This window comes from Schistocerca americana, chromosome 2 (genome assembly GCF_021461395.2).
Source record: "Schistocerca americana isolate TAMUIC-IGC-003095 chromosome 2, iqSchAmer2.1, whole genome shotgun sequence".
Classification (NCBI taxonomy): domain Eukaryota; kingdom Metazoa; phylum Arthropoda; class Insecta; order Orthoptera; family Acrididae; genus Schistocerca; species Schistocerca americana.
The window spans coordinates 932,216,089-932,237,264 of NC_060120.1; the positions used below are offsets into that span (position 1 = coordinate 932,216,089).

Sequence of the window (21,176 nt, forward strand, 5' to 3'; positions counted from 1 at the left end):
AAAGAAATTTGTCGCCATTTGATTGTAAATTACAATTCATGTGTTTCACACAACCATGACATCGGCTTTACGGCAAGTTGAAATGTTACACAATATCCGACCTGTCCAAATGACATGTCGTCGTCAAATTTAACGAGTCAAAATTTACTTGATGCGATCAATTTACGCGCCTCACTCTATCTAAAGGAGAGCGTTAATCGGACGGTATGAGTTTTTCTTTGTAGTAGTGTAAGATGTAAAGACAAAATTTTTTCATTAAGTCGTTCTTGGAAGGAACTATCTTGAGAAATATATTGTTCGGCTATACTTTCTTGGAGCTTCGATTGCAGTGCATATCCGCGTAACATCAGTAGTTTGATGGCCGCATGAGGAAAGTTTCCACACACGTGATACCGAGTAGCGGTCGTAACGTGCACCTGGGTCAACTGTTTAGCAACGAAGCAGGTCTTGTAGTATCGTTGTGGTCCGCACGACCGATACATTTACAGTCTTGGGACGGAGGCGAGATGCTAGCCTCTAGCGCCGTGGTGGCGTCGCTGCAAATGGTACGGGCTTCCCCACTGCGGCGGCTGACGTCAGAGCTCCGGAGAGGCTGCGGGCAGAGTGTGTGGGACGGCGGGGTCGGCGCCGGCGCCGGTGCGGTACATGTCGCAGATGATGCGGTGGATGGGGATGTTGCCGATGGTGGAGCGGAAGAAAAGCTCCTCGATGGTGTCGGGCGCCACCTGGCGGACGGCGGGTAGCAGCAGCAGTAGCTTCCCCAGCCGGAAGGGCTGCTGAGGCCTGGCGAGGGCGGTGTAGCGGCCCAGCGCGCGCTGCTGCGCCTCCTGCTGCGCGCACACCGCCTCTGGAGCCTCCAGCCGCCGGCCCGGGGTCTCCAGCACTGCAACACACACGCGGACCACTGGTTACACTCTCTCGCAATCGACTACTGGTGGCTTATGTCTAAACTGACAAGGGCATAGCGGTGTCGTAGATCGGCATCGCAGAACGAATTGAAAGATGCAAGGTCTCTGACCCTAAAGTCTCTGAACCTAAGGCTGGTCACCGCGGTGGACTTTTATTGAGGAAGTATTGTGACGCTACAACTCAGTCCTTGCTATGAATTTTTTCGCTTACTTAACACATGAAACTGTTTGTATACGATGTATTGTCTAGTGTAAAAATGTATTGTAAATACTATGTTTAAATTATGTAATATTTAACACTGGCAAGTCAGGGCATATTTAGTTAACGTTGAAATCAGAGAGATTGTTATATCATGCCTCTGGGCGCGGGAGCGCGCCAGCGGGTAGTAGTAGCAGTGACGCCGTGCTCGCGGAGTAAGACGTACAGTCGAGTGCTGCTAGTCCTAACTGTGTTACATCTGACGGCTAGTGTGTGGATCTAAGTACGACGGGAAAGTAATGGTCGGCATATCTGGAAGCATGGCCGGGCAAGTTACTACGAATTAATGGGCATAGTGCTGAAGAAACGAGGACTTAAATGTGAAGCTCACTGTGGGCCCAAGTCGCAACAGTAAAAGCTCGATGCCACATTGTGTCACTGCCGTGGACTTCCGTCGATCCACCGACAACGAGGGAAGTAAGATCTACGTAATTTTCGTAGGATAAAATTGTCGAAGGCTTGCCAGTGACTGTGCTTTTCTCTGAAGTTGAACAATGAATAACAAGCACTATAATCGAAGTGTCGCAGTTACATTCCACCCGACAATAACACCAAGTAGGTTCCTTCCAATCCTTACCCTATTGAACCGAGTGTGTCACGCCATTATCAAGAGAAAATATGTTAATTATCAAATTATTTGCATAGACGGTGAAGAGTAAATTTCAGACTGGTTATCGTAGTTAATTGTTGCACTTAATAAGCTTACGCCAACCGTAGTAACTTTATAATAGACTGAAGTAATAAATTTGATTATTAAGATTTATTTCAATGCATATTCAGCTGAAGTTAATTGAAGGATATTTCATGAAACTATAAAGCTTATTCCACCTGAAAATCCCCCAATTAATGACTTATTATCATTCAAAACATAGTTAATCAATTATTGGCAATGTATTTCATTATCAGTAGATTAAACTGTGCAACGTACCTAATTTTAAAGACAGAATGACAGTCCATTATTCAAAATCTCTATAGATAATTATCTGTGTTGTCAGCATTGCACTTAGCTGACAAATTATGAACAAAATAAGTGTAGTTAGATTGTTATGACATTGATTTATATGACTACTGAGCCTGACACAGCACTTACGTAAAAGTTCCCGCTCCACCTGCTACGCTACAAACAGGTAAACTTTATTTTTGACACAATCATTCACGTATTTAACAGTGCTGTCGCTCATCTGTTGAGCTGGCGACCGATTTTTTAATTGCTTTTACAACTTAATCATTTCTTTCGGCAAAATTTCCACTAGCAAAATTTATTTCCAAATTATTCCCATTATTTCATTTACCGATCGTTATTGAATGAAATTACTCATTCAATAACGATCAAGTTATAACGTCTCCTGTTTCCCACGGAATAATCATTATTTACTTCGGATTCGAGTGCCTTATCCCGACGCGGGTCAAAATTCATCATTCACGGTCATTGTCAACTTGTAATTTCGCAAATACCGGGAAGCATGGGGGTGTTATATTATCATCCTTGGAAAGCACTGGAATCGGAGAAAGGACTGGGTGGTGACGTAGCTTTAAGTGGCAGGTATCTCTCTCGGATGGGACTTCTTTCGGGAATTGACTGAATGATGATTTAGTGTAATGTGCCAGGGATAACACCCTAAAGCGGTACACACTTCGTTCAGGAGATATCGTCCTTTGTGTTGTGTAGTGAATAGACGTAGCACTGGCGAGTACTGTCGACACCGTGAAGATGGTCCTTGCTCTCGGAGAATCGCTGCCCACACCAATGCGACGGAAATAGTAACACACGCCCACAGAAGTTGTCCGCGTCTCCGTTGGCGGCCTGTCGAGAATTTGTCCGACACACAGACACGAGATGTCGGTTCTGCCCCAGGCTACGTAACTTCTAGTCACGGCCTAGTCCACATCCAACAGCGAGAAGAGTACCGTGTGCGGCGACAACAGAGTTACAGACAACCAGTTAGACTCTTCAGGTTGATCTGCAAGTCCTTGCATATGTCAGTGAACTTTTATCTTTGAACAGTGCTACGAGATAGAGTGTCTATTGAACAGTGTTTCGACGTGTATTCCCTAGGACAGTCTTCTTCGCCAGAAGTGCTTTGACCCACTGTCACAACAAAGAAGTTGTATAAGAAAAGATAACTGTTGACTGTAAATACATTGCAATTCTTACATTTTGCGTGTGCAGTAATCATATCATTTATCACCTGCTGAGAAGTCAGTTCATTTGTGACAACCTGTCACAACACTTGGGCACTGAGAGCGAAGAATGACTGAGGTGATATGCAGTTCCACCCGTGTCACTCTCTCTGTTCACCCTAGTGGTTCATTCAGGAGATGTCGTCCTCGGGAAGCACGGGGCTCAACCAACTGATTGCCTGCTAACACAATTTAAGGTGGCAGATATCTCTGCTCGCAGCCGTTTACACTGGTGGGCGTTCATCAAGAGCATACTGTTGTAAATACTGGAAGAAGAGAACGGAGTGAATGGTGATGAAGTTTACCGTGCATGGTTTCTCATCCTTGATCAGTTCGCGCTGATGTGTCTTTCTTTGGCAGATATTGTCCTTGGACAGTACTTAACGGACCTAAATACGACATAGTTCAAGGTGCCAGCTATCTCAGTGGGCTTTCTGCAGCAGATATCCTCCACGGTAAGTGGACGGAATGAATTAATCGTCCATCGAAAGTTTATCGATTTTCATAGTAGTGACACGTCCTTCCTATATGGTGCTAGACTGGAAAACTTATAGTCTTCGGTTCCATATATTTCGTGTGCTACTTCTGTTTATTTTTGTTGGAGTGAAAATGCGTTTGCGTATACGACCAAAAATAATGGAGAATTTCAGCTAGAGGCTACAAAATTAACAGATGAAAAACCAATGTTAATCAAATATTTTTTATTGTATAGGAAACTAGATGCCAATGTGTTGAAACAACCATCGTAAAACATGGTGGAACAACAATTTATGGTGGGGGTGACAATGGTAGTTCGTATAAAGCACTGATGAAAGCTGCTCTTTTAGCTGAAATCTAGATCTGTAATGAAACACAGCTGATACTACGACCAATGCTGACCACCTTCCTGTCCTCGATTACATCACGGTCGGAGCATAATTATTCGGATGGAATTATTTGCACGGAATCAATCCTCATGAATTCTGGAGTCGTTAAGGTGATTGCTGATAACTGGAATGACATACCGCGCTCGGGGCTGTAGCGGGATGGAGGTGGGAAGGTTCTGACATAAAAATTCCAAAACGACGAATATTAATGTCGTGTCTATAATATCCGGTATTCCAGGGCCAACTGATGAAAGTTGTGATGCCAGCTGATCCAAACGTTTGAGTACAGGACCCCAACGGTTACAGTCTTACGCCCTTTATACTGTCATTCCATCCCCTACGAGTTAAACGTCTGCGTGATTGTCACCGAAAAATGATGAAAATTGTGAATTTTACAGTAATGTAGTGAGTTTTCGACTATTTTTATATTCAGCTTCCTTCACATTCCCGCCCCACTCCCACAGAATGCTAGGGAGTGTCCATTACCAATTGTATAATTTTCCAGACATTACATTTACATGCACATAGGAACTCCGCAAACAATCTTAGTGTGTGGGGTGGGATGTACTTTGTGTAGCACTCCCAGTTTCCGCTTTCTTGTTTCAGTCGCGAACTGTCCACTGAAAGAAAGATTGTTAGTGCCCTCTGTGCCAGCTCAAATATCTCTGATTTTACCTGTACGTGAGACGTATGTAGGAAGAGGCAATATATTGCTTGACTCTTCTAGGAGCGCTTACTCCCGGGATTTGAGTAGTAATCCACACTGTTATTGTTGATGTCTCTTGTAGCGTCAACAACTGGAACTGTATGACCATCTCCATGACACTTTCGTGCTTACTAAACGATTCTGTAAGAAAACACGCTGCTGTTTATTTCCGCTGCCATTCCCTTCTGGTATGGAATCCATTCAGGTATCTCTGGAAAGATGGTTTCGTAAGCTATTTCATGGGCGGATTAAAACGCCTGAGGGTTCATGCAAACATTATCAGTCTGGCATCTCCCTTACCTGGATCGATTTTGTGATCGTGTCATTTCAAATTGCTCCACAAGCATGCTCCCATAAACTGAATGGTTGTGTCTGCTTGCAGCTGTTGTTGCGCAGTACATTATATTTGCTTATGCTGAAGGATAACTGCCAGTCCCTGCACCAAGTGTCGATCTTTGGGTGTATCTCCTTCACTTCGCTGCGGTTTTCTACCGTTGCGATTTCTGTTTGCGTAGAACCATCATCTTCAGATGGCATCACGGAACATCCGACGTTGTCCTTTAGATCCTTTACATGTGTATGTATCTTGTGAAAAGTAACGGTTCTGCACTACTTCCTTCGGATACACTCGAAGTCTGAATATTTCTCTCTGCTAACAAGGGAATCTCCCCATCGCACCCCCCTCAGATTTAGTTATAAGTTGGCACAGTGGACAGGCCTTGAAAAACTAAATACAGATCAATCGAGAAAACAGGAAGAAGTTGTGTGGAACTATGAAAAAAAAGCAAAATATAGAAACTGAGTAGTCCATGCACTGGACAGGCAATACCAAGGCCAACCTGCGCTTAAGAGCGCGGTGGTCCCGTGTTTAGCGTGAGCAGCTGCCGAACGAGAAGTCCTTGGTTCAAGTCTTCCCTCGAGTGAAAAATTTAATTTTTTATTTTCAGACAATCATTATCTGTCCGTACGATGCGATCACTTTTTTTGGGATTGATTATCACGTCCGCAAGAAAACCTAAATCGGGAAAGGTAGAAGAATCTTTTTACCCATTTGCCAAGTGTACAAGTAAGGTGGGTCGACAACATATTCCTGTCACGTGACGCACATGCCGTCACCAGTGTCGAATAGAATACATCAGACGTGTTTTCCTGCGGAGGAATCGGTTGACCTATGACCTTGCGATGAAATGTTTTCGGTTCCCATTGGAGAGGCACGTCCTTTCGTCTACTAATCGCACGGTTTGTCGGTGCGGTCGCAAAAACCAGACACTAAACTAATTACAGTGAACAGAGACGTCAATGAACGAACGGACAGATCATAACTTTGCGAAAATAAAAAAGTAAACTTTAACTCGAGGGAAGGTTTGAACCCAGTACCTCTCGTGCCGCAGCTGCTCACGCTAACCACGAGACCACGGCACTCCTGAGCTCACATTAGCCTTGATGTTGCCTATCTTGTCCATGGACTACTCAGTTTGTATATTTTGCTTATTTTTTTCATAGTTCCACACAACTTCTTCCTGCTTTCTCGATTGATCTGTGTTCAGTTTTTTAAGGTCTATCCACTGTGCCAACTTATAACTAAATCTGAGGGGGGTGCGATGGGGAGGTTCCCTTGTAAGAATGACAGCAAATCAATATGTACTGTGCCAAGTTGAATCTGTAATTTATGTTACTTTATAATCTGCTTACTATATTTATTCTTTACAAAAATATGCAAATAAAGTAGCTATGTTTTTGCACAGTAGATAGATTTAATTCTCTTTCCTACCTGATTTAAAATCGTAGTGAATGAATAACCGGGCAACGCCAGCTATCCAGCTAGTTAGTAGCCAACAAAACTGACTGAGGTTGGAAACTTCCAGTACAAGGCGGAGGAATCAGCAATGATCAACGGCATGCGAATGCAAAAGACAGTAGAAATCACTGTAGCACAGACACCCGATGTGCGTCTACAGGACATGTGTCCTGCAACTGGAAAACTTTCGTGATCATGTCTCAATTGGCAAAAGATTCCGATTAGTCCAACATTCCGATCTCCATCAGCAGACATGGAAGAAAGATTGAAAAACCGAGCCGGCCGGTGTGGCCGTGCGGTTAAAGGCGCTTCAGTCTGGAACCGCGCGACCGCTACGGTCGCAGGTTCGAATCCTGCCTCGGGCATGGATGTGTGTGATGTCCTTAGGTTAGTTAGGTTTAATTAGTTCTGAGTTCTAGGCGACTGATGACCTCAGAAATTGAGTCGCATAGTGCTCAGAGCCATTTGAACTATTTGAAAAACCGATGAAAGGGTGACATTCAGTGAATCGAAGGGCAGAGTGTGGTAGCGAATCTAGGAAAGCAAGAAAGGGAAATGCAAAGGGTCAATCTGGACATAGTGTGGGTCACTGAAATGTAATGGAAGGAAGTTAAGGGCTTTTTGTTAGATCTACGCAGGGTAATATCAGCAGCAGGACAAAGTGATAAAACGGAAGTAGGGTTCGTTATGAATAGGACGGCAGGGTTGAGGACGACTTAATGTGAACAGTTTAGTGACTGGGTTGTTCTCGTCCGATTCGACAGCAAATGAACGCCAACAACGGTAGTTCAGGTATATATGCCGACGTCGGAAGCAGAACAAACAGGATGGAAAATATGACGACATTAAACGAGTAATTCAAGAGGTATAAAAGGAGATGGTAATCTAGTAATTGTTGAGGATTGGAACGCGGTCGCTAGTAGGGAAAGGAAAAGAAGAAAAAGATATGGGAGAATATGGGCTTGGTACTAGGGATGAGAAAGGAGGAAGAGTAACACTGAGTTCTGCAATAAATTTGAGCTGTTCAATACTTGCAGGCGAATGAGGAGGGGGAGGAAGAGGAGATATACTTGTACGAGTCCTGGAGACATAGGAAGGTTGCAGCTGATTACATCTTGGTCAGATACAGATTTCGAAATAAAATAGTGCGTACTCGATTGTAAGGCGTAACTATCATCTGATAAACGCTCAGATCACAGTTTAGTAATAATGAGTAAGCCATGGCCACGATGATGAAAGTTACTCGTGTATTTTAAAGAGAACAGGAGTTGACGCGACTGTGATCTGGCACTGTTCAAAAAACTTATTGCCGAGGAATGCTGAAGACCAAAGAATGAAAGGTGCTTAGTTAAAAAGAGGGTTATTGTGGAGTTCCGGATGACGCTCGCTTAAAAGAATGTCGGACTGACTCAGCCATAGAAGAGGACGATAAAGTAAGAGACGTCGAATTTCTAAGAGCTCAATGGCAGATCGAAAAGTTCCCGTTTGAGGGTGTTGCTGCACCGTACACGCAATATAGCGCAACTCCGATGGGAGTATATAAGCACCTACATGGAGGTAAGGGATCAGTGCGGCATTCGTTGGCTCTGAGCGCTATGCGACTTAACTTCTGAGGTCATCAAAAAAAATGGCTCTGAGCACTATGGGACTCAACTGCTGTGGTCATAAGTCCCCTAGAACTTAGAACTACTTAAACCTAACTAACCTAAGGACAGCACACAACACCCAGCCATCACGAGGCAGAGAAAATCCCTGACCCCGCCGGGAATCGAACCCGGGAACCCGGGCGTGGGAAGCGACAACGCTACCGCACGACCACGAGATGCGGGCTGAGGTCATCAGTTGCCTATAACTTAGAACTAATTAAACCTAACTTACCTAAGGACATCACACACATCCATGCCCGAGGCAGGTTTCGAACCTGCGACCGGAGCGGTCGCTCGGCTCCAGACTGTAGCGCCTAGAACCGCACGGCCACTCCGGCCGGCGCGGCATTCGTGCGGAAACGTGAACTAAGGGGAAGTTATCACCAAATGCGTCGAAGGAGGACGAACGTGCTCTGCTACAGGACAGACTCCAGTAAACCTTCAGCGGAGAATGAAGACTAGCATCTGCTGGTCAAGATTCGACAGAAGACGCCGGCAATGTGGGAGCGTAGCCTCATCCATTCAAGAAACCTGCTGTCTCCATCACTGGCGAACATTAATGCGCAACTCTGCCCACAATTGAGGCGAAACGTTCGAGAAAACTGCATAAGGGATGCTGCTGCTGTAGGATAGCGCACTTCCCATATCGCGAACGTCGTAACACAGAAGTTACGCAAACTTGAGTCCTGACCTCTCTCAATACGATTATCAAGCCTTCGGTCCTTAAAAAGGCTCTTGAAGGGTGGGCGATTCCTGTTAGACGAGGGTGTCTAGCAGGCAGTTACGGTCTTCTTCATGCAGAAGGGCATGCCAAGTATACCAAGCAGGTATCTCCAGCGTGAGGTGTTGGCGGGATGATTGCCTCAACGCTCACGGCTATTTTTGCCTGATTGGTTTACTGATTGTGGACTGCATGGCCTTTGGATTAAAACTTTTTGATCGTCCGTTACACAGTGTTGGCCGGAAATAATCTGCAAAGCTTGTATGGGTGCCTTAAGCCGTCGGCACACGGACCGTGCTGTCGAACGTTAACGTTGAGCGTGGGAGGTTCAATGTGCTGCTGAACGCTTGGGAACGATGCGACTCGTGCATACGGTACGTGGGCCCCAACGTGGTATACGCGATCGCAACGCACTCCAGCGACAGTTGAGGGATGTTTCTAGTTCGTAAATCACACTGTTTACTCAACGGGAGCGCGTAAAATTCCCACGTTAGCTCTATTAAAACGCACATTTCCTCCATCGTCTACGAAAAGGAAAGTACCATGTCCAATCAATAAGGACACAGGCTTATAGAAGTTCCATTACAAACAGTGCGGTACAAATTTGGAATACTTCTCCGCATGAGAATAATAAATAATGTTTATTATTTCATCATTCCCACATTTTAGTAAAACCCCAAGGTGAGTCTTACTTGATCACTGTTCCTACCCAGTAGCAGAATCTTTGCAATATGTGAATTACGAAGCGTAAAAGAAAAAGGATCAAAATATCTTTATACAAGTAGCACAAGCTGCCTAGTAGATTAAGCCAATCGAACAAAGTCACCCCTCAAAAAAAGGTGAACTTATATTTACATAACATCAAATATTATAGTATATAGTTATATTAAACTAATAATAAAGTATCAGAACCTAATATAAACGCGAATGTTAGGGGAAAAAAATTTGGAAGTGTCTAGACGCGAACCACCGCCCCGACAAACAACTCACTACAAGACGGTGATTCTACTCAGTTGTTGATCGTTGTGTTTGGTCGTTGCGGACGTCACATGACATCCGGTCAAGTTCGTTTGTTGATCCTTCCACTCAGTTTTTTTATTACAAAGCCCAACCGGCTCTCTGATCGAGCACGCTGAGCTACAGTGCCGGCTAAAATCTGTGTGAAATCTTGTGGGACTTAACTGCTAAGGTCAACAGTCCCTAAGCTTACACACTACTTAACCTAAATTATCCTAAGGACAAACACACACACCCATAAACGAGGGAGGACTCGAACCTCCTCCGGGACCAGCCGCACGGTCCATGACTGCAGCGCTCAGACCGCTCGGGCAATCCCGCGCGGCGTAAGCCAACAACGCATCCCTTGTTTCTAATCATAGTATGTTACCCCTTGCTGAAAACCTTAATCGTAGGTATGTTACTAATTTAAATTTAATTATAACAAATTGTACCAAGAACAATGCGTTTCAGGTGGATCTTCAGTGTATCTCTGCCTTCAAATAGCCTACTCCCATAATACGCAAGTTACAATAATTCTTTTGCCACGAATATTACGTTTCTCATTATTTTAGTGGAACGAATCACACAGTTAACAACGGGTTTTCCAGTGATTCTCAATTTTCTGGTCTTCATAAACGGCATATATACATATAGGCTTGAAATGAATGCCAATATGGCGCCTCACAATTCTGTACTGAAGAGAGACGGCGTGCGTGTGACGTAGGTGGCGTTGTGTCATCTCATTGGTCAACGCTCAGAAGCACGCTCAGAATATCTGACATGCCAGATATTGCTCTACACGTTCGGAAAGACTCCGAACGTGCTATTCCACGCTATGACGTCAGAAACTCGCCACGCTCAACGATCAACGTTCGGATGCACGGTCCGTGTGACGACGGCTTTAGGGTACGTTGTGCGTAGAAATAACTGTTAAAAAAATAATCGATACTTTGAGCCGTTTCCGAGTTAATTAGCATCGAAGTTAGACAATCAGGTCGTTGCGCGCGCAAATTCAATCGGCTCTCCAGATACAATAATCAGTGTCAGTTATTCTCTTAGCGTTGATCATAGCACACAAGACTGCTCAGCGTTTGGCTCGAGTTCGATGCTTAGTGCCATCCCATGACCAATTTTTGCACCGCTCTCTTGTTCGGTTTTAGGAAACCAAACGAAGAACAAGTTTGGCGACACCGTCTCTGGAGGCCAGACGAATTTTCGCGCGCAACGGCTCGGCGGGCTAACTTCAATCCTGATTAACTCAGAAATGGCGCAACGCATCAGATTTCTTTCTTAAGAATTACTATTAGCAAAATCAAGGCTGTTGTCATACTGTTTCTGACCACCCTGTGTATCCCTAGTCTAGAGTATCTGGGGGGGGGGGGGGGGAAGTTGTGGAGCTAGAACGGGAAGAATTAATGCAGCTTTCCTCGACATTTTCTAGGCGCAAATTTCACAGGGCGTAGTTTGCAGGACGCCGTTTTGGGCACATGGCTGTGTTAGTGTGTTGAGCAGGCAAAAATCGCGGAGGTGGTGTGAGGCGGGAGCTCGTAAGATGGTCGCCCGCATCGCGTCACGTCCCACTTGCGCCCTCCTGGAGTAGCTCCGGGCGTGGTGCTTGTCGGGCGGCGGTAAGGACCCTCGCTGGCGCAGAGGAGGCAGCTGGTGAGCTGGTGGGCTCTCAGAGCGAGGAAACAAGCCGCCTCGGGCTGTAGCGAGTAACGGTCCCCTGAGACAAGTGCCCGCCGCCAGCAAACACAATGGGCCCCACTCACGCTCTGCTACAGTGTGCACTGCCCGCCTAACGATATCTGCTTCGAACGACGCGCCACAGGTCTGCCTGCCGTGCAAGTGATTTAATCGATCGATACCCGTGAGTATGAGTGAGTCGAAACTGCATATCACATTAGAGTTGCTATAGCCCGACGACTTACCTTAGACAACAGACTGAAGAAGGTCAGACCTACATTTACTGCACTTGTAAATTTAGACAAAGCATTTGACAGTGCCGACTGGAATACAGTCTTTCAAAGTGGTTCAAATGGCTCTGAGGACTATGGGACTTAACTTTTGAGGTCATCAGTCCCCTAGAACGTAGTACTTAAACCTAACTAACCTAAGGACATCACGCGCATCTATGCCCGAGGCAGTATTCGAACCTGCGAACGTAGCGGTCCCGCGGTTCCAGACTGTAGGGCCTAGAACCGCTTGGCCACTCCGGCTGACTTACAGTCTTTGAAATTCTGAAGGTAGAAGAGATAAAACAAATAGCAAAAAGCTTCTAGTAGAAATAGTAAACAACCAATCACTTGCAAATTCGAAGGTTTTAATAAACCTTCTCCCCGTCTATTAATAATACAAATCACCGAAACATACACTACTGGCCATTAAAATTGCTACACCACGAAGATGACGTGCTACAGACGCGAAATTTAACCGACAGGGAGAAGATGCTGTGATATGCAAATGATTAGCTTTTCAGAGCATTCACACAAGGTTTGCGCCATTGGCGACACCTACAACGTGCTGACATGAGGAAAGTCTCCAACCGATTTCTCATACATAAACCTCAGTTGACAGGCGTTGCCTGGTGAAACGTTGTTGCGATGCCTCATGTAAGGAGGTGAAATGCGTACCATCACGTTTCCGACTTTGATAAAGGTCGGATTGTAGCCTATCGCGATTGCGGTTTCGCGACATTGCTGCTCGCATTGGTCGATATCCAATGACTGTCAGCAGAATATGGAATCGGTGGGTTCAGGAGGGTAATACGGAACGCCGTGTTGGATCTCAACGGCCTCGTATTACTAGCAGTCGAGATGACAGGCATCTTATCGACATGGCTGTAACGGATTGTGCAGCCACGTCTCGATCCCTGAGTCAACAGATGGGGACGTTTGCAAGACAACAACAATCTGCACGAACAGTTCGACGACGTTTGTAGCAGCATGCACTATCAGCTCGGAGACCATGGCTGCGGTTACCCTTGACGCTGCATCACAGACAGGAGCGCCTGCGATGGTGTACTCAACGACGAACCTGGGTGCACGAATGGCAAAACGTCATTTTTTCGGATCAATCCAGGTTCTTTATAGAGCATCATGATTGTCGCATCCGTGTTTGGCGACATCGCGGTGAACGCACATTGGAAGCGTGTATTCGTCATCGCCATACTGGCGTATCACCCGGCGTGATGGTATGGAGTGCCATTGGTTACGCGTCTCGGTGACCTCTTGTACGCATTGACGGCACTTTGAACAGTGGACGTTACATTTCAGATGTGCTACGACCCGTGGCTCTACCGTTCATTCGATCCCTGAAAAACCCTACATTTCAGCAGGATGATGCACGACCGCATGCTGCAGGTCCTGTGCTGGCCTTTCTGGATACAGAAAATGTTCGACTGCTGCTCTGGCCAGCACATTCTCCAGATGTCTCACCAATTGAAAACGTCTGGTCAGTGGTGGCCGAGCAACTGGCTCGTCACAATACGCCAGTCACTACTCTTGATGAACTGTGGTATCGTGTTGAAGGTACATGGGCAGTTGTACCTTTACACACCATCCAGGCTCTGTTTGACTCAATGCCCAGGCGTATCAAGGCCGTTATTACGGCCAGAGGTGGTTGTTCTGGGTACTGATTTCTCAGGATCTATGCACGGAAATTGCGTGAAAATGTAATCACATGTCAGTTCTAGTATAATATATTTGTCCAACGGATACCCGTTTATCATCTGCATTTCTTCTTGGTGTAGCAATTTTAATGACCAGTAGTGTAGCATCCTCACCCATGTGAACTTCATGAAACTATAGGGGCTGAAGCAGGAATATTCCGCGACATCTTACAACCAATTCTGCCTTTTTTTTAAACCGAAACTCGCCAAAAAAAGGTGTTTCATTATTTATCGAACGCTGCTGATGTATACCCATATATCGCCAACAGCGGCGGACCGATCAAAGTACCCTGAAGTGACGAGTCGTCGGTTGTAGGAATATTTTTGTATTCGTCTGTGTGTGTGTGTGTGTGTGTGTGTGTGTGTGTGTGTAAGCGTGTGCAGACCCCCTGTGACGTGGAGGCACGGAGCTGCTCCAGAGCAGACGGCCGGAGTTGGCGGCGAGGCGGCAGGTAGGGGCCTGGCTGGCCATTAGCGAGAGCGGCGATCGGGCAGATCTGTCGGCGGCGGCCTTGGGCGGGGCTTTGACCAGCGACGCGTCTGCTAATCCGACCCGCGGCACAAGGCGCGCCGACGCTGCTTTTCGCAAACAAGCAGCGCCGGCAGCGGGCCCTGGAATTCCCTCGACGGACCCACGTCTGGCTGGCTGGCTCTCAGCTCCTACTTGCGCCGACACTCGGCTAGCTTTGTGAACGCGTGTGTCAGGGTCCGCAGGAGGCAGGCCGGCCTCCTCGCGGTCAGGACAATGCCGAGTGTCAAAATAAACTGGCGCGCGATGACGGCTCCGCGCGGTCGCACAGCGGGTGTCCACTGAACCAACGCTAGAACCCAATCTGGCAAAGTATGATAATCTAATATACACTCATCATCATCATCATCATCATGTAAGACTGATTGTGCCTTTCAGCGTTCAGTCTCGAGCATAGTCCCTCTTATAAAATTCCTTCATGATCCCCTATTCAGTGCTAACATTGGTGCCTCTTCTGATGTTAAACCTATTACTTCAAAATCATTCTTAACCGAATCCAGGTACCTTCTCTTGGGTAACCTTGCTTCTCCCATGCGTGTAACATGACCCTACCATCTAGGCCTGTTCGCTCTGACTGCTACATCTATAGAGTTCATTCCCAGTTTTTCTTTGATTCCCTCATTGTGAATACCCTCCTGCTATTGTTCCCATCTACTAGTACCTGCAATCATCCTAGAACCCAATCATCCTAGAACCCAATCTGGCAAAGTATGATAATCTAATATACACTCATCATCATCATCATCATCATCACGTAAGACTGATTGTGCCTTTCAGCGTTCAGTCTCGAGCATAGTCCCTCTTATAAAATTCCTTCATGATCCCCTATTCAGTGCTAACATTGGTGCCTCTTCTGATGTTAAACCTATTACTTCAAAATCATTCTTAACCGAATCCAGGTACCTTCTCTTGGGTAACCTTGCTTCTCCCATGCGTGTAACATGACCCCACCATCTAGGCCTGTTCGCCCTGACTGCTACATCTATAGAGTTCATTCCCAGTTTTTCTTTGATTCCCTCATTGTGGATACCCTCCTGCTATTGTTCCCATCTACTAGTACCTGCAATCATCCTAGCTACTTTCATATCCGTAACCTCAACCTTATTGATAAGGTAACCTGAATCCACCCAGCTTTCGCTCCCATACAACAAAGTTGGTCGAAAGATTGAACGGTGCACAGATAACTTAGTCTTGGTACTGACTTCCTTCTTGCAGAAGAGAGTAGATCGTAGCTGAGCGCTCACTGCATTAGCTTTGCTACACCTCGCTTCCAGTTCTCTCACTATTTTGCCATCCTGTGAGAATATCCATCCTAAGTACTTGAAACCGTCCACCTGCTCTAACTTTGTTCCTCCTATTTGGCACTCAGTCCGTTTATATCTCTTTCCCACTGGCATTACATCTTAATACCATATACGCTGATACAAAAAAATCGCAACATTAAAAAAATTAATGTAGAGCAACGAAATTTTCTGAATACATTTGTATAGCTAAAATATATTTGATTAACATTGCAAGATCGCAGGTTAATGTAAGTGCGAGATAAGTCATTGTAAATGCAAAATTATGGTAAATTAATAACCGGTGTAGAAGGCAGAATGTTGAATGCTAGCAGGCAAACGTGCATCCACTGCGCTATAAGGTTTCGGATGTCAGTTTGAGGGATAGTGTTCCATGCCTGCAGCGCTTGGTGGTCAGTACAGGGACGGTTAACGTTGTTTGTCGATGACCCTCAGTTGTCATTTGATGATGTCGCATATGTGCTCGATTGTAGACAGATCTGGTGATCTAGCAGGCCAATGCAACATGCCGACACTCTCCAGAGCACGATGGGTTATAACAGTGGATTGTGAGCCGGCGCCGGCCGGAGTGGCCGAGCGGTTCTAGGCGCTACACTCTGGAACCTGGCGACCGCTACGGTCGCAGGTTGGAATCCTGCCTCGGGCATGGATGTGTGATGTCCTTAGGTTAGTTAGGTTTAAGTAGTGCTAAGTTCTAGGCGACTGATGACCTCAGAAGTTAAGTCCCATAGTGCTCAGAGCCATTTTGTGAGTCGGCGTTATCCTTTTGGAAAACACCCCCCAGTAGGCTGTTCATGAATGGCAGCACAACAGGTCCAATACACTGTCGTACAGTTTCGCAGTCAGGGTGCGTATGGTAACTATGAAAGTATTGCTATTGTCGGACGAAATCATACCCCAGACCGTAGCTCAAGGGGGAGGTCTAGCTTGTCTAGCACACAGACAGGTTGGTTGGAGGCCTTCAACTGGCTGCCTCCTAGCCAACACACGGCCGTCACTGGCAGAACCAGCTTTCAGCATAAAACACAACAGACCTTGCCCTCCAGTGAGCTCACGACTGACACCATTGAAGTCGAAATGGCGGTCGTTTGGGGTCAGTGGAATGCATGTTACAGGGCGTCTGTCTCGGAGCTGTTTTTGAATTAATTGACTTGTAACAGTTCGTTTTGTTACTGTGGTGCCAACTGCTGCTCAAATTACTGCTGCAGATGCTCTACGATGCGTCAGAGCCATACGCCGAACAATACGGTCTACCCTCTCGGTAGCGCCACGTGCTCGTCCGGGGACACGCGATCTTGTGACCACACATTCTATTGACCACCGCTGCCAGCAGTCATCTACAGTGACTCAGTCCTGCCAAGTCCTTCTCCAGTATCGGAGAAGGAACATCAAACATTTCGTAACCCTGTTAAACGACCTCGTTCAAACTCAGTGAGGTGTTGGTACGGCGTCTTTGTGGCCTTAAAGCCATTCTTAAAAACGTTCACAACCGTTACAGCGTGTATTTAAAGAACAGCTGATATGCATCCGCATAGTGGCACTAATAGCGCCACTCTTATTCGACTGGCACGAAATTGGAATAGACGTCATTTTTCAGATGTTGAAACATGTCAACCAACTTTCGTTTTTGTCGCACAACGCCTCCTTATTTTCCGATTTTTTTCCGTCTGCCCGTTCCTATATCATTCATCCGATTATGACGAAACTTTGTTCAGTTGCTGTGCGAAGGTTTCTGTGCGGTAAGAACCACCTACCACCTATATGGTGGCGTTAAAAAGAGGGTGACGTAGAACCGTAACTTGGGAATTTCAGGAGAAATTTTAATGAAATTTTGTATATTCATGACTCATTATTTTCCTGAAACCACTTTTCGAAGTAAGATACGCCTGCTACCGCGTTGGGTGCAGCTAAAGATGACAGACGGTGACTTCTAGAAACTTCAGAAAACTACCTGTTTCTATTTCTTTCTCGTAATTAGTTGAACTGAAGTACTTTGAAAGCATGAAGCGCAATCTGTCTCATTTGAGTTGTTCAATACATCAACCACATTGTGTTTCAGGGCCAAAGATCAATGCTACAGATACATATAACATCCTCTACCGAGTAGCGTGGTCTAAAACACTGGAGAGTCAGTTGCCAGAGACAGTCCTTCTTCTCGAGACAACAGTCAGTTACTGGCATAATTACGATTTGCCTCACAATTCGGACGGAAATAAAGGGCGAAATGCGCTAGATACGGATGAAATACGAGTACAAATTTATGTGAAATATGTGGCATGTGTGTACAATGTATGTGACATAACGTACGCAGGTGAAGCCTGGGGCAAAAAGGTAGTATGACATAATGGCCACCGAAATCTTGGAAGCAAAAGCTAATAATACTCTTTTTTCCATTCGTTTAATTTGCAGCTATACGAATGTTTGAGTACTTAGGTAACGAAGTTTACATCTACATGACTACTCTGCAATTCACGCATTAGTGCCTGGGAAGGGGTTCATAGAATCAGTTTCATATTATTTCTCGACCATTCCACTCTCCAATAGCAAATGGGATAAATGAACGTCTAAATCTTTCCAAGATAGCGCCAGTTTCTGTTATTTTGTTACGACGGTGGTTTCTCCAGGACTCAAGAAAATATTGTGCATTCGAAGAAGGAAACTGATGAGTGCAAAAAAATGGTTCAAATGGCTCTGAGCACTATGGGACTCAACTGCTGAGGTCATTAGTCCCCTAGAACTTAGAACTAGTTAAACCTAACTAACCTAAGGACGTCACAAACATCCATGCCCGAGGCAGGATTCGAACCTGCGACCGTAGCGGTCTTGCGGTTCCAGACTGCAGCGCCTTTAACCGCACGGCCACTTCGGCCGGCTGATGAGTGCACTGTCATGAAAAGATATCATCCGCAACGAAAAACGCCTTTGTTTTAAAGATTTCCATCCTAACTCGCTTATCGCATACATGACACCCTCTCCGTTATTTGGTGATAATACAAAAGGAGCCCACCTTCTTTGAAATTTTTCGATGTCCTCTGTCGATCCTATCCGTTAAGGATCACTCACGGCGAAGCCATAGTCCAGAAGAGGACGCACAAGCGTAGTGTACGCCGTCTCTTCCGTAGACAGTCTTTGGTTCATCTTCCCCACAGCATTTTCTATGTGACTATTCCAGTTTAAGTAGCCGCGCGGTCTGCGGAGTCTTGTCACGGTCCGCGCGGCTTCCCCCGTCGGAGATTCGAGTCCTCCCTCGGGCATGGTGTGTGTGTTGTCCTTAGCGTAAGTTAAAGTTAGATTAAGTAGTGTGTAAGCTTAGGGACCGATGACCTCAGCAGTTTGATCCCATAAGACATTACCACAAATTTCCAAAAATTCCACTTTAAGTTGTTCGTAATAGTAATACCGATTTTTTCGTAATCGTGTGCTGCACTGCATACTTTTTAGTCTTTCAAGGACAATCGCCACTTTTCATACCATACAGATATTTCGCCTAAACCAGTTTGAATTCGTTTTCATCTTCAGATAACTTTATTGGGCCCCAAACGACGGTATCATCTGCAGACAGTCTAAGAGAGCTGCTCAGATTGTCTCGTAAATAATTTTCATTAATTAAGAACAAAAGAGAACCTGTAACACTTCCCTGGAAAAACCTACATATTGCATCGGTTTCACTAGAAGGATTCCCGTCAGTTACTGCGAACTGCTACGTTTCTCACAGAGTATCACGAATTCATAGAAGAACTGAGTCGGTGTTCCATAGGAACGCAGATTCGTTAGAAGCACGTGTCAGGAAATGTGTCAAATGCCTCCTGGAAACCTAGAAATATGGAATCAATTAGAGATGTCCTGTGAATGAAGAGCGGGTTATGCTCGACAAGAACGATATTTTCTGAATCCGCGCTACTTATGTTTCAGTACATCATTTTCTTCGACGTGTTTGGTAATTTTGGACGTGTCTGTTTACTTTTCGCATTTAGATGGAGCAGTGGTAAATACTGCGAAACCGAATTCGAAAGCAATGAGGCTCAGTACCCACCTTGGTAATCTGATTTAAAAACTGAAATTAAAGCAGTCCATGTCGCTTTATATTTACATTTCCTCAATGGTTTCAAGTGTACAGTGTATAAAATAATTAACTGCTCCTGCTGTAAGACGACATCTCACCCACCAATACGGTTCAATGCGGATGGATCTATTAGTGCTTGTACTTCGGCTTGCAGGATCATATGAACTTAATTCTTGATTAATCTATCTCTAATAATTCCTCAGGTAAGGTGTACAGCATTCCCGTCGAAACGGTTGAATAACTGGAGTAGCGAATTATCCGGTTCTTTCAAGATTAGGACGTGATTTGGTTGTGTTTCAAAAAATTCGTAACTTGTTACAGACACGACGGTAGTATTGCATCAAAATACGAGGACCACACGTGGAACATTTTAATAGGTACCTGTGTGCAGTAAATCGTACCTTATAACTTGTTGACGCAGCAGTGTACTCCTTTTTAACCGCGGTCATGGGTAATATTTGATCCTAATTAGAAGGGGATGTGATTAAAAAGTTTACATTTCAAATACATTTGAACCAACTACGATAATATTTCATACTGACGTCTTTGGTTGAATACGCTTCTCGTATTTCTTCTTAACGGCTCGTTTGTTAGTGCATATTTAATGGAAGGCCTTTGCTTATGTTATCGTATACTTTTACCTGGATCAGTTTTCGCTGTTAATTACTGTAAACTCTGTATAACCATGTTAAAAGGTACCAGTGTAGGCACCATTAATGATAGTGACTTCCTACACAATTTACTGATACATAGTACACAGTGTCAAAAATGGTTCAAAAATGGCTCTGAGCACTATGGGACTCAATTTCTGAGGTCATTAGTCCGCTAGAACTTAGAACTAGTTAAACCTAACTAACCTAAGGACATCACACACATCCATGCCCGAGGCAGGATTCGAACCTGCGACCGTAGCGGTGTCGCGGTTCCAGACTGCAGCGCGTAGAACCGCACGGCCACTTCGGCGGCGTCAAAAATGGTTCAAATGGCTCTGAGCACTATGGGACTTAACTTCTGAGGTCATCAGTCCCCTAGAATTTAGAACTACTTAAACCTAACTAACCTAAGGACATCACACACATCCATGCCCGAGGCAGGATTCGAACCTTCGACCGTAGCGGTCGCGCGGTTCCAGACTGTAGCGCCTAGAACCGCCCGGCCACACCGGCAGGCAGTAGTTTAAGAGAAGATGTGCAACGTGCATAGATACAATGAATTAACGCTGTTTCTAGAATGTCTTTCTGCTCATCAAATGTTTTTTATTACATACATATGAAAACAAAAGTTGCTGAAATACTCTAAAATTAACCATTTGGTAACTGTTGTAGTATGCAAGCAATAATAATCGCTTGGTGAGCAGCAACACATTGTGGAAAGGTATAATATCATGTTAAATGAATATTGTGACTGGCAGCGTTAAAAAATAAACAACTTTCTGCTGCAGTCACGGCACCAACACGTAATCACAATGGCCACAGTCAATTTTAGGTACAGCTCCCGTAATCTGTCACTGCAGCTTATTAGACGGCAAG

General features: G+C 45.2%; 1 protein-coding gene across 1 annotated transcript in view; it reads right to left on the reverse strand.

Moving 5' to 3' along the window:
- Window positions 1-575: 575 nt before the first annotated feature.
- The window catches only part of LOC124594557 (nuclear receptor subfamily 2 group E member 1-like), a 49,513-nt gene continuing 28,912 nt past the window's right edge, over window positions 576-21,176 (reverse strand). The window contains exon 8 of the mRNA XM_047132929.1: window positions 576-883. Within this exon, the coding sequence (XP_046988885.1) occupies window positions 576-883 (308 nt within the window). The remainder of the gene's footprint in view (window positions 884-21,176) is intronic.